Genomic DNA, 13,004 nt, shown 5'->3' with positions numbered 1-13,004 from the left:
GATTTATTTATGATGCAGTAGAGATTCAACAATGCCGTCTTACATGCCGTTGCACGCTAACACAGGTGTTTGTTATGAGAAGCAACCATTTGCACTGTAATGCAGATGCAAACAGGATGAATGATTTATTGAGAACAATGACTGGAGGCTACCTGGAACAAGCTGCAAAATTAAGACCAAAGAAAGATTCTACACACAACACAGGGTAACAGACAGGAGGAGTGAGTAAGTGGGTGACAGGATCTGAGGATGAATCCTTCATATCCACACTCCTCTTTCATTTATTTTAGATCTAAAACAGTTAAAAAGTCATGTGATGTCTGAGCATAAATTAGTGAAAGCTCACTTTGCTTTTGTTTGCGACGAAACAGATTTTGAGTCTTGGAGCCGATATGCCAACGGTTTGCTATAAGAGATCCAACATTGGGAGGACAGGGATGGAGCAGGCCGGGCTCCCAGGGCGGTAAAAGCCCTTGTGCTGGACACCTGATTTATCAAGGCTCACCCAGTTATCTATGGGCCTGCTTAAAGATGCAGCGGCCAGCAGAATGGCTGATGTAGGACAGGGCAGAAGTGAGGGCGTCTTCATGTTTAATGACAATGAATATTTCACGGCATTCTCCTCCATTGTCCCCATTTAAAATGTGACTTGGAAACGAACCTTGGGCTGCCTTCATAGGAGAGCTACCACCTGTTTAACCTGCAGGGGAGGCAACCACAATGAAACGCTGGCATACGGAGAGAAATTATGAAAAGTTACCTCATACAAATTGAAAAGACAGCGAGTATTGAAAACAGATGCAGAATGATCTCAAGGTTTCATTTTTTTCTTTGAATACCAACATTACAAATGAAATGTCGACATCCAAGCTTTGCTTCGAGGATATCAAACCTAAAGTTAATTAGAATTGGAGGTTAACAAAGCAAGCTTGAAGAAAGCCAGAGGTTCAAGAGGCTGATTGCAGTGGTTTGATTGTACAGCAGCCGCTCTTTGTCCTTCATCTCCTGAATGAAGTGCTGGTGGTTCCTGAGCAGAGCTCTGAAGGGCTGGCACACTGGGAGCAGCGCAAATCCTTCACTAACTCATCGCACAAACACATCGGATTAACTCAAAAGCCAAGCCGGTGTCTTTACCAATCACAGCAGCGCACACACACACACACACACACACACACACACACACACACACACACACACACACACACACACAGCAAAGCGATGTTCTTGAAGGTCCTCTGGGAAGCACTGAGCCCACCCAGCTTCTTCCCTCACACCTGCAGGCGGTCACACCGTCTCTACTGACATCTGGCTTTTGTCTGCAGTGTGAACAGTGTTCATCAGCATTCAGAAACCTCAGCTTCCAGTGCTTCTAACTTCAGACCCACACACGAGGAGTGGTTGGAGCCGCACCATCAACAATATTCACGTCCCCTCTGCTGGGAGCGACCACGACTTCTTGTCATCTCGGCCACAAATCGAACCTGTTTGTGCTGAAGCAGCGACGCTCCAACATCGTCCTGTAGGTGTGAACCAGAAACACCATGCTGCTCTGACTACAGCACCAAAACGCTGGACCAAGGGGCTGCTTTTACGCCCTGCTCACTTTTTTCTGTGCATGTGACGTTGAATGTGACGTACCAGAATAAAGGACTTAACTTCTCTATGACCAATGAGAATGAATCAGCTAGTTTTCAAAGCAGGCTTACCCAGCAAGTGCAGCTTTTATGGTTGGGATCTGTATCAAACAACATGGTTCCCTAAATCTGTGGGTGCTGAGTGACAGGACATCTCAGCAGAATGAAAATTGCAGCAGGTCATGTGATTTGCAACCAATTTCGATAACTGTGTGGCTCCAGGAGACGACCAACCCAACTCAGGACTGGACACTACAACATCTTGACCATTCCAAGCTCTGCAGGAGGCAAAGATCCCATTTGATGACTTCAGCTCATCCTGAGCCTCATGACCTTCACCTACCTGTTCGCCAGTGGATCATTAATTTGCTGTCAAGCAGAGCAGCAGGGGAAGCTGATAAACTAAAGATGCTCAGCGCATCACTCAAGCACCGCCTTTGTGAGAGTGACCCCAGGTCTGAGTCAGCCAAAAATCACAATGTTTCGGGGCATCCGGAGATGAATGTTTGCACTTGACTCGTTCCAGCAGAGCTGTCAGCAGCAGGCCTGCCGGAGCCTAAGAGACGGCGGAATAAACACTCAGTGTGTTGCTCTGTTGCAACAGGAGCATGGCAGCGAGTGAGAACACGTTCGCCTCAGTGGCTCCCTGACACGAGACCACTCGGTGCCTGCTGGACTGAAAAGCTCCTCTGCATTACTACGACTATTTAAGGTATAAAGGTTGTCAGAATACATGTAGTTCAATTAACTCTCCTCTGTTCCTGTGTGTTGTGCTGTGAGTGCTACGAAAATGTGACAGACACACACACTATACTACACTACACTGTGCGCCATGGAGCGCGGTGTGCGCGCAATTAACCCTTCAACTGCCAGTGAATTCTCTGCAGCTTTTTGCGACTCAGTACAGCAGGATCACGATCGTGGTCTCACTCTTCAAGAGCTCTTGGACTTGTTTAATAGTACCTGTACTGACATATCAGAGTCAGAATCAGAATCAGAGCCCTGGCTGAACGACACCACTTGCACATTAAGACGCACATGCAGACGTGCTGAGAGAAAGTGGAAGAAAGATCATCTCCAAGTTTCCTTGGAAATCTTAAATGAGAGTCTTACCAATTATCAAAAAGCTGTCAAATTTGCTAAAAGTCAGTTTCTATCGAATTTTGTGTCCGCTAACAGCCATAAGCCTCAGTTTCTTTTTAGTACTTTGAATAATCTTTTGAACCCTGGTGATCAGAGTGCTATCATTCCTTCATCCAAACTGTGTGAAGATTTCCTGAGCTTCTTTGAGAACATTTCTGATGTTAGGTCCTCTCTTTTGCCGTCTGCCTCAGATCCTGCTGTCCCTCCTACATGCCCTGCTGTCTTTGAGAATTTTGAACAAGTCTCCCTCCCATTTTCAGAGGATATTGTACAGCACCTCAGGCCTTCCTATTGTCCTCTTGACAGCATCCCACCCCGTCTTTTTAAGGAGGTTTTCCATATAATCGGCCCTTGGGTTATGGACCTGATGAATTTATCTCTGACGACCGGCTGTGTTCCAGATGCTTTAGAACGTGCTGTGGGTCTAATTTTAGACCCATTTCCAAGCTTCCTTTCCTTTCTGAGGTCTTGGAGAAGGTGGTACCATATATGAACAGCTTCAGTTGTTCATTATTCAAAATGGTATTTCAGAGAAGTTCCAGTCTGGGTTTAAGTCACGCCACAGCACAGAAACAGCGCTCTTAAACATTTTGAATGACCTTCTTTTGACAGCTGACTCTGGTAACTCTGCTGTCCTGGTCCTCATAGACCTGACAGCTGCCTTCGACACAGTGGATCATAAAACTCTTCTGTCGCGTTTGAACACCCGTGTGGGCATCAGGGGCACTGTTTTGAAGTGGTTTCAGTCCTGCCTCTCAGACCGGAGCTTCTCTGTCCAGCTGGGCCAGCATTCCTTGGCCATTTCCTCTTTAAGTTGTGGAGTGCCCCTAGGTTCTGTTCTGGGGCCCCTCCTTTTCTCAATACATCTGCTGCCTTTGGGATCCATATTTAGAAGGTATAACATCTCGTTTCATTGTTTTGCTGATGATGTGTGAATCTATTTACCCCTAAAAACAAATGGCAAGCCTCTGACCCGGCTCTACCTGACTGCCTTAGAGATATTCAAACTTTGATAGAAGTTAACTTTCTGTCTTTGAACAAAACCAAAACAGAAATCATTTTATTTGGTCAACAAAATCTGCATGAGGGATTTGGCAGCGCCATTGGCTCCCTCAGTTCTTACTGTCATCCTTTTGCAAGGAACCTTGGTGTGATTTTTGAGAGTAACTTTATGTCTGACAAGCAGATATCCTCCATTGTCCAGACAAGCTTCTTCCAACTAAGGCTGTCGGCAAAAGCAAAGGCGTATCTCCCAAGAACTGTTTTTGAGAAATGAATTCACACCTTCACTACATCACGTTTAGATTACTGCAATTCAGTTTGTTGGCCTTGACCAGAAAGCACTGCACCGCTTGCAGGTTGTTCAGAATGCGGCTGCCTGCTTGCTGACTGGGAAGAAAAAACACAAGCACATTACTCCTGTCCTTGCATCTTTGCACTGGCTGCCTATTAATTTTAGGATTCAGTTTAAAATTCTCTTAATCGCTTTTAAATGTATGAATGGTCTACACCACGTCATTTATCAGAGCTCGTACAGCTACACACCACTGCCAGGGCACTTAGGTCATCAAGCCAGCTGCTCCTGGCATCCCCAGGTCCAGACTCTCCCCTGGTGGAGACCGAGCCTTCTCAGTCGTGGCTCCTAAGCTGTGGAACAGCCTACCTCTCCAAGTTTGAGCTGCACAGTCTGTTGAACATTTTAAAACACTCCTAAAAACTCATCTTTTCTCCTTGGCGTTCGCTCCCGGCTAAGCAAGCAATCTTGGCTCTCTCTCTCTTTCTCTCTCTCCCTCCTTTATACTTTCTTTTATTCTCTCTTTTCAACTTACTCTTGTTTTAAATTGACTTTTATCCCTAGTGTTTTTGTTGTTCTTTGTTGTTTTTACAATTGTACAGCCCTTTGGTTGACTGAGGTCGTTTTTAAATGTGCTTTATAAATAAATGATGACTTGACTTGACTACACACACGACAGTCCTTGAATGCATCCTGTGCAGAAGCAAGCCCGTCCTCCAGCCCCTTCGCTGACCCTATGTTAGCTTTTTTTTGGATTGATGCGAGAGCTTTGGTTGGTTATGTGTGCGTGCTGGTGTGGTCTTACTTGTCTAACTTTGACATGTTGAGACCTTTTGTTCATCCCTCCCTGCTCATCAACTGTAGATTAGAAGGCAGCAGGAGAACGGCATTGGTTTTAACTGTTTAGATCAACTGGATAACGTGGTCAGTAGTCAGCAGTACTCTGGGGGGCAGTGGTAAGATGGCCTCTGGAGCCAGATCTCTAGATTTAGAGAAAATAAGCCTGGTGATGTTGTCATGCTTATCTCAGACTGACTGTGCCACCTCATGTTTTAAGGAAAGCTTAGAGGTCCAAAGGTTGGAGTGATGCAGGCAAGTACATCAGGCGATCCAAGCCTCAGGTGCTTTGATTGTGACCAATTTTATTTTCCATACATCTCTGGCATTTCTCCCAAATGCAGAAAATTGAATTTACTCTTCTAACATTCATTTGGACAACAAACGTCAGCCATATTGGATCGTTGCAAATTTGTACAAACGGAACAACAGTAATTTGACATCTGCCTTTTGGATGTGGGCTGCATAAACAATGCATTTGGCTACAGCTTCAGAGGAGCGCTGTGTACCGTGATGTGTGAAGGCAGTGCTTTTCAGGAATACTGGCCATGAATCATGAACTCTCGGTCCAGGTTTATTCATCACTGTGGGCAAAAACCGTAGGGAGGGTCACAAATACCACAAACACTTGAATCTGAAACCCTGCTGGGGTGAAGGCATTATGTGTGTGTCTCCATTTCCATTGAGGAACATTCCAACAATTTACACTTTTAATGGCATAACTCTACAGCCAATTAAAAACTTGAGCTGTTTGCCCTTTAAAAACACACATACGCGCGCGCGCGCACACACACACACACACACACACACACACACACACACACACACACACACACACACAGCTGGAAGACTAAAGCAAGCTACACCTCACCTTGGTTGCAGAGGGAGCCAAAGAAGCCAGACAGACATTCGCAGTGGCCGGTGATGTGGTGGCACGCGCCGTCACTGTGGACGCACTGAGGACAGGATTGGCTGCAGCGATGGCCGTAGAAACCAGGTGAGCAGGCTGCAGAGCAGAGGTGCAACCAGACATCAGTATCGCTCTCTTTCCAAAATTGACCTTTTCCTGTATTTATTTCCAGATGGTGAGCTGAAGGTGGGCATGGCCTGTTTTTGTTTTTCGCTTGAACTGTCTGGACTGAAACTCCACTCCCTTTTTACTGTGGACCAATAAACATTCAGAAACAATCTCTTACTCCCTGTTTCACTTTTATTTGAAACTGAACTCCAACCAGAACTGATAAAGTGATTCCTTTTATTTGACCTGAAATCGGTATAAAAAGAAGCTTGTTCTTGTGAAAACGTTTTTCTGATTGTGGATGAAAACAAGTTATTATATTATATATTAGCTATTGGTCAAAGCAGAAGGCCGTCCCCACTGATCCTGGATCTGCTCCACCTTCCTGCTGGTAAAGGAAGGTTCTGGTGGCTGCTGGTGCAGGATGTGCTGCTGATGGAGAATTGTTGGGTGGAGGTTCATTGAAGGAGGGAGGTGCTGGACCTGCTCTACTTGGACAGAGTCAGGACAGGACTTTGGTTGGGGTTTGGTTCCACACAAATAAAACTGACTTGACTTGACTATTCTGTTGGTTTGGAGGTTCCCTGACTGCTGCTGCAGCAGGAGGAGGCTCCAGACCTGAAGAGGCTCCAGCTGCCACCCGTAGCTCCACCTGCTCACGTCCCCGTCTGTCCATCAGTCTCTCCTCCTTTCTCTCCCTCCCCTCCAAAACTGACTTGACTTGTTCTCTCAAAACCCTGCAGACTTTCTCGAACTCCTATTGAACTTCCTATTGATAAATGAAATGATTGAGACCTTGAAGCTGATTGGACAGATCTTTTTATTTGATTCTAAACAGACACATTTTGGAAGTCCTCAAACTTCCCTAGTTGAAGGCCATTTGGTCCACATGACTCAAAGGTTCATGTTGCAGCCTTTGCTTGCTGTCTGGATGTGAGGATTTGAAAGAAATGCAGCTGATGGATCGCATGTCAGCCCTGATACTCTGCTGGTCTATCTGCAGGCAGTGGGTGGGGCTTGGGCTGTGGCGCCGGTGCAGAGATGCATGGGAATGTCGTTGCATTGTTGTTGCATTTTTGCTGTGGCCATGATCGTTTTTGTTTGAATTCTCCGTCCGCCACGATGACACGGCCATGCTCGCTGCAGTACAGTGTGCTGCTGCGCTGCAGAGTCACATGATGGCTACCGACCAATCTCACTTTTACATTCAGATAATCCTGTTCAAGTCTTTGTGTGAAAATGTCTGTGGGTGTCGCCAGCTGAAGACAGACACATCCACCATGACTATGACATATGTGTGCATGAGTGACCGTGACGTGATTCGCTCTCCTGGCTGCCTGCTCGCTGAACCACCTTTGCTTTGTTTCCTTCCACCACGATCCTTCCTCACACGTCTCACTCGGGCCTTTAATTTGCTTTAATTGATGTTACTCTAAGTAGGATGACAAACTGGTCTGCAGCTTCTCTTGTAGTCCTAATTAAGATAATTGCCTTAACGGTGAACCCAGAGCTCTTCGATCGATCCCCCCAATGCAGGTAGAGGCAGACCGAGGCTGGTGTGTGTTCTCCACACACATTAACACAGAGCCTCTCACCCACATCAGCATCAGCCGTGTAAAACACAGCAAACTCAGAAAACATCCACTTCCTCCATGACTGTCCACGAACGCCCTTTTCTAAATAAAATGCAGGTGCAAATTTCAACCATGCAGTCACAGGACGCTTTCATTTTTGTAAGAGGAGCTCACAGTCACAGAATCCAAGCGGCAGCCAGCGAGGCTCCAGTCAGTTTGCTGAGTTTGATCAGTGATCCACCTGATGAATCTACCTGGCTGTCAGTCGTCCCTCTGCTGCTGAAACTCTACCAGGTGTTGGCCTCACTTTGCTACCAAGGGAGTCAGGAATGGTACAAGAAAGTAGACTTTAATTCGATCGTAATTCTGTAAGTCTCTAATTATCGTCCATTGTCCTTTGATGTAAAATAAACAATAATTTGACTGGTGCATTGAAGGCTTCCCAGTTCTTTCCAACAGTCAAAGCGTTAAAGTAGACGATGTCTCAACAAAGTCTGTGGCCTCGAGCAGTCCTGTACTTCTCTGAGCTACATGCTAACACTAGCATGCTAACATGTGCACCAACAGAGCAGCTCAGAAATGCTAACCACCTCATCTCTAAGTCAGTGAGTTTTGTAAATGGATCTAAATCAGGTCTGTGGCTCACACGAGCTTAAGTTCCGCCCATGTTTCATCCACCGGCAACCAGTAAAATCTGCGAGTCAATGCCATACTTGTGAATTTCAAAGCTTTCCAAACGATCCAGGAGAGGAGGGTCAGAGGATGATGTCTGGTTCTCAGGAGCGAGGAAGGAGCACAGGCACATGGTATTCATCTTTGCTGAGTGCAGAATATGGAAGCAGGAATGTTTTTGTTTTCAATTTTTCTCCATCAGTTGAAGACAGAGGAGTTTATGGTAGGTATGGTCGTTTTTAAATGACGCTTTTCTACCTTAGCAGCACTCAAAGTGCTTTACAGTGTCGTCTCATTCACCCCCCCCCCCCCCACACACACACTCACACACACTCACACACTCACACACTGATGGTGGAAGCTGCCATGCAAGGCACCAACCTACTCATCAGGAGCAATTAGGGGTTCAGTATCTTGCTCAAGGACACTTGGACATGGTCACTGGGGGAAGTGGGGATCAAACCAGCGACCCTTCAGTTACTAGACGGCCACTCTACCTCTGAGCCACGCCGCCCAGTTTATGAGATGGCCTGGAGCTGAGTGAGGTTACGGGACTGGGAGCGTCTTCCTGCTGTTTAGGTTTCATTTGTTCCTCTCTCACAGAAACAGGAACATCAGTGTTCTCCTTTATTAAAGTGGCAGAGCTGAAAATTCCTCACCTTCAGCTTTTGTTTGGTTTTGGTTTTATGGTGACGAAGACAGTCGAGGAATAATTCTGACACTAAAATAGGATGCAGCTCTACAGAGGGATAATTATGTGCAACTGTTGTGTCTTGCAGAAGTTTTGGGCATTTTTTTTCTCCAAATGGGTGAAACCCAGTGCATACATCTGCTTTAAATGGGGAAAATATCTCCCCGAAGGTCCGAGCCTGAACGCTTGCACCACCAGGCTTCACCTCTGGGTTCAAGCAGATGATCCAAAATATAGGAGAATACATTTTAATGATGAAAAGATTTAATCAAAAATGCTTAAAAGTTTGAAAATAAGCATTATATTTGAGAGCTACTCTTGCCAAAAAATACTGCTTGTTAACATATTAGAATAGCCATCGTACTTCCATTGAGTAGATATTACTGTTTCTATCTAAGTTAACAGTATCTGATCAGCAACATTACTCACAGACAAGAAACCTGACTCCACCTCTGCAACAATAAAAGTTCAGTGGAGACGAGCTGTGTGAGTGTATTTGGTGTCTTTACCTCGTCTACAGTTGGTGCCGCGGTAGCCGGGAGCACACACGCAGGTGCCGTCCTCCGGGGAGCACGAGCCGCCGTTCTCACAGCTGCAGCTGTAGGAGCAGTTGGGTCCCCAGCGTCCCTCATCACACACACTGTCACAATGGACTCCTGCAGAAAACACACACACACATTTTAGTGTACGGCAAAGGCGGAGGCTTTCTTCTTCGCTGCCGCGCTTTGAAGTGGAGTCAAACTCTCAGCAATTCAGATGTGTTGAATTTGAAAAAGGGAGAAGAGAATGATGCAAAAACAGGCAGATGCAGGAACATTAGAGAGGATTTTAAGAACCCAGCCATGAAACGGGAGCAGGGAAGGTGGAAGTGTGAAGCCGAGGTAACACCAGGTGGGATGTGGCAGACAAAAGGGACCAAAATATCTTGCAACCAGTCTGAAATAGGTTGCTGGGTCGGTGGGTGCTATTCCTTATTTGTGTGTCATCAAAAAATAACATGAAAAGACCAAAGTAATAAAAAGAACTGATCCTCTGATGAGGTCGTATCTGATACTTTCATAGTACCACTGATCTACATAGTTATACAAATACTATAAGATCTATTAAAATCAAGGTTCCGCTGTGGAGGAGGACAAGTCTCCATTACATCACCACACACACGTCTGGGAACATCACAACTCCACTCCCAGATTGTTTCACCTGTGAAGCCACAAAGGCCTCACAACTCCTCCACGCCTGGAACAGATGGTTCCACACTAAAGGGGTTTGAATATTTCCTCAGAACTGCTTGTGTGGCTGCAGCCTCTTAGCTTGGTTTCAGGTTTTGCGATTCCATGGACCGGACAGGGATTTTCCTGATACCTGGTACTTGTCCAGATGCCTGACAGCGAACTCTGACTTTGTAGTAAAGTAGTCGTTCAATCATCAATGTATCCTGCTAGTGATGCTACTTCCAGAACTGTTGAGTTAATTATACATTATTGAAAGATTCAGAGTTCATCCTAGCACAGAAACATAACTAGTCAAAGTTACCAGTGACCTCCTACTGGTACCAGATGAGGAACTGGTCTCTGTGCTGGTCTGATTAGATCTCAGTGCAGCTTTGGTACCATTGACCACCATATCCTTCTACAGAGACTGGAACCTGTCACTGGTATTAAAGGAACCACACTAAACTGGTTCAGGTCATATTTACTAGGTCATCTCAGTTGGTACTAGTTAATGGTGGCTCCTCTGAGACCACTACAGTCAGTTCTGGTGTTCCACAAGGGTCTGTGCTTGGACCAGTCCTCTTCACCCTGTACCTGCTTCCTCTAGGTCACATGATCAGGAAACACTCCATTAATGTTCACTGCTATGCAGACGACACTCAGCTGAACTCATCAATGATCCACATGGAACAAACCAGCTGACTGAACTGGAGGCCTGTCTGAAGGACAGGAAGCATGGAGGACCATCATTTCCTTTATTAAACTCTGATCAACTGAAGTTCTTGTGCTGGGCCCAAACACCTGAGGACCACCTGATCTGATGACACAGGTACCCTGGATGGCACCACCCCGGCCCCCAGCACCACCGTAGGAACCTAGCAGTTCTCTTAGACCAGGACCCTTTAACTCCCACATTCAACAAACCTCCAGGACGCCTTCTTCCATCTACGTAACATCGCTAGGATCAGACACATCCTGGCTCAAGAAGATGCAGAAAAACTAGTCCCTGTTTTTGTCACTTCCAGGCTGGATTACTGCACCTCCCTCCTACCAGGCTGGACTAATAAGTCCCTAAAGACTCTCCAGCTGGTCCAGAACGCTGCTGCCCCCTGACTAGAACTGGTAGCAGAGACCAGGTCTCTCCTGGACTGCTTCTCTGCATGGCTCCCTGTCAGATTCAGAACAGAATTTAAAATTCTTCTTCTACCATCAAAGTCCTCAACAGTCAGGCTCCTTCATCCCTGACAGAGCTCCTAGTCCCCTATGATCCAGCTGGAACCCTTCACTCCCAGGATGCAGGGTTCCTGCTGGTTCCTAGAGTTCTAACAGTAGAATGGAGCCAGAGCCTTCAGCTATCAGGCTCCTTCATCCCTGACAGAGCTCCTAGTCCCCTATGATCCAGCTAGAACCCTTCACTCCCAGGATGCAGGGTTCCTGCTGGTTCCTAGAGTTCTAACAGTAGAATGGAGCCAGAGCCTTCAGCTATCAGGCTCCTTCATCCCTGACAGAGCTCCTAGTCCCCTATGATCCAGCTAGAACCCTTCACTCCCAGGATGCAGGGTTCCTGCTGGTTCCTAGAGTTCTAACAGTAGAATGGAGCCAGAGCCTTCAGCTATCAGGCTCCCCTCCTGAGGAACCGTCTCCCAGTTTCAGTCCAGGACCCAGACCCCCTCTCTAGGTTTAAGAGCAGACTTAAGACCTCCTTGTTGATCAGGCTTATAGTCAGGACTGCTTAGGCTGGCCCTTAGACCTGCTGCTATAGGCTCAGACTGCTGGGATCTCCCATGATGCACTGGGCTTCTCTCTCCTCCTCCTGTCCTCAGACGTGTTACTAACTCCTCTTCTTCTCCCCTCATCCCAGATCCTGGTGCTGCTGGAGGAGGCTCCAGACCTGAAGAGGCTCCAGCTGCCACCCGTAGCTCCACCTGCTCACGTCCCCGTCTGTCCATCAGTCTCTCCTCCTGTCTCTCTCTCTTTATCTCTGTCCCTCTCTTTCCTTCTGTCTCTCTGTCCTCCTCCATTCTCTGTCTTTGTCTCTGTCCATCAGTCTCTCCTCCTTTCTCTCTCTCTTTATCTCTGTCCCTCTCTTTCCTTCTGTCTCTCTGTCTTCCTCCATTCTCTGTCTTTGTCTCTGTCCATCAGTCTCTCCTCCTTTCTCTCCCTCTTTATCTCTGTCCCTCTCTTTCCTTCTGTCTCTCTGTCCTCCTCCATTCTCTGTCTTTGTCTCTGTCCTGCTCTCCTGCTCTCTCTCCGTCCCCACTGATCCTGGATCTGCTCCACCTTCCTGCTGGTAAAGGAAGGTTCTGGTGGCTGCTGTTGCAGGATGTGCTGCTGATGGAGAATTGTTGGGTGGAGGTTCATTGAAGGAGGGAGGTGCTGGACCTGCTCTACTTGGACAGAGTCAGGACAGAACTTTGGTTGGGGTTTGGAGACACACAAATAAAACTGCCTTGACTTGACTACTAATAAAACCTCATAAAACTAAACAGAAAAATCCCTCCCTATCTTTATTTCCTTTCAGCTTTCTCAAAAGTTTTCTTGCTATATTGGAAAATCACTCAGTGGTTTTCTAAATTCCGTTCCTTTGCCTCCGGTCAGAGTGGTCAGATTGATTGGAAACCAGCCAGTCAGAATTGCTTCCTCCCAGCCTGTGATTGGTTGCTTGTTTTTTTTGTTTTTGTTTTTGTTCAGGCTGTGCAGCATCGAGCCCTCAGACTGAGTTGGGGGCGCTGATGGGATGTTCAGGGAGCGGAGAGCAGCGAGCACGTTGGTAGAGTCGGTGACAGGACAAATCTTTGCTTGCTCAGATGAACAGTTTGTGAGTGTGTGTGCTCGTGAGAGTCCCTGTGCTCACAATTTGTGTAGGTGATAGTTATACTTCACCCAGATGTTTTTAAATGCACCATTTACTGCATCAAGTCCAATAATAA

At 46.6% G+C, this 13,004-nt stretch overlaps 1 protein-coding gene across 6 annotated transcripts in view; it reads right to left on the bottom strand.

Moving 5' to 3' along the window:
- LOC147268855 (multiple epidermal growth factor-like domains protein 11) overlaps positions 1-13,004 on the bottom strand; it is a 164,518-nt gene that overhangs the window by 17,916 nt on the left and 133,598 nt on the right. For all 6 annotated transcript variants that reach the window (XM_086223613.1, XM_086223632.1, XM_086223622.1 and 3 more), the window contains exons 15-16: positions 9,373-9,519; positions 5,780-5,914 (exon numbers count right to left, since the gene is read on the bottom strand). In XM_086223613.1, the coding sequence (XP_086079739.1) occupies positions 5,780-5,914; positions 9,373-9,519 (282 nt within the window). The remainder of the gene's footprint in view (positions 1-5,779; positions 5,915-9,372; positions 9,520-13,004) is intronic.

The sequence above is a fragment of the Aulostomus chinensis genome, chromosome 2 (genome assembly GCF_037954235.1).
Source record: "Aulostomus chinensis isolate RoL2024-O1b breed Wild chromosome 2, RoL_Achi_v1.0, whole genome shotgun sequence".
Classification (NCBI taxonomy): Eukaryota; Metazoa; Chordata; class Actinopteri; order Syngnathiformes; family Aulostomidae; genus Aulostomus; species Aulostomus chinensis.
This window is presented reverse-complemented; position numbering and strand designations above follow the sequence as displayed.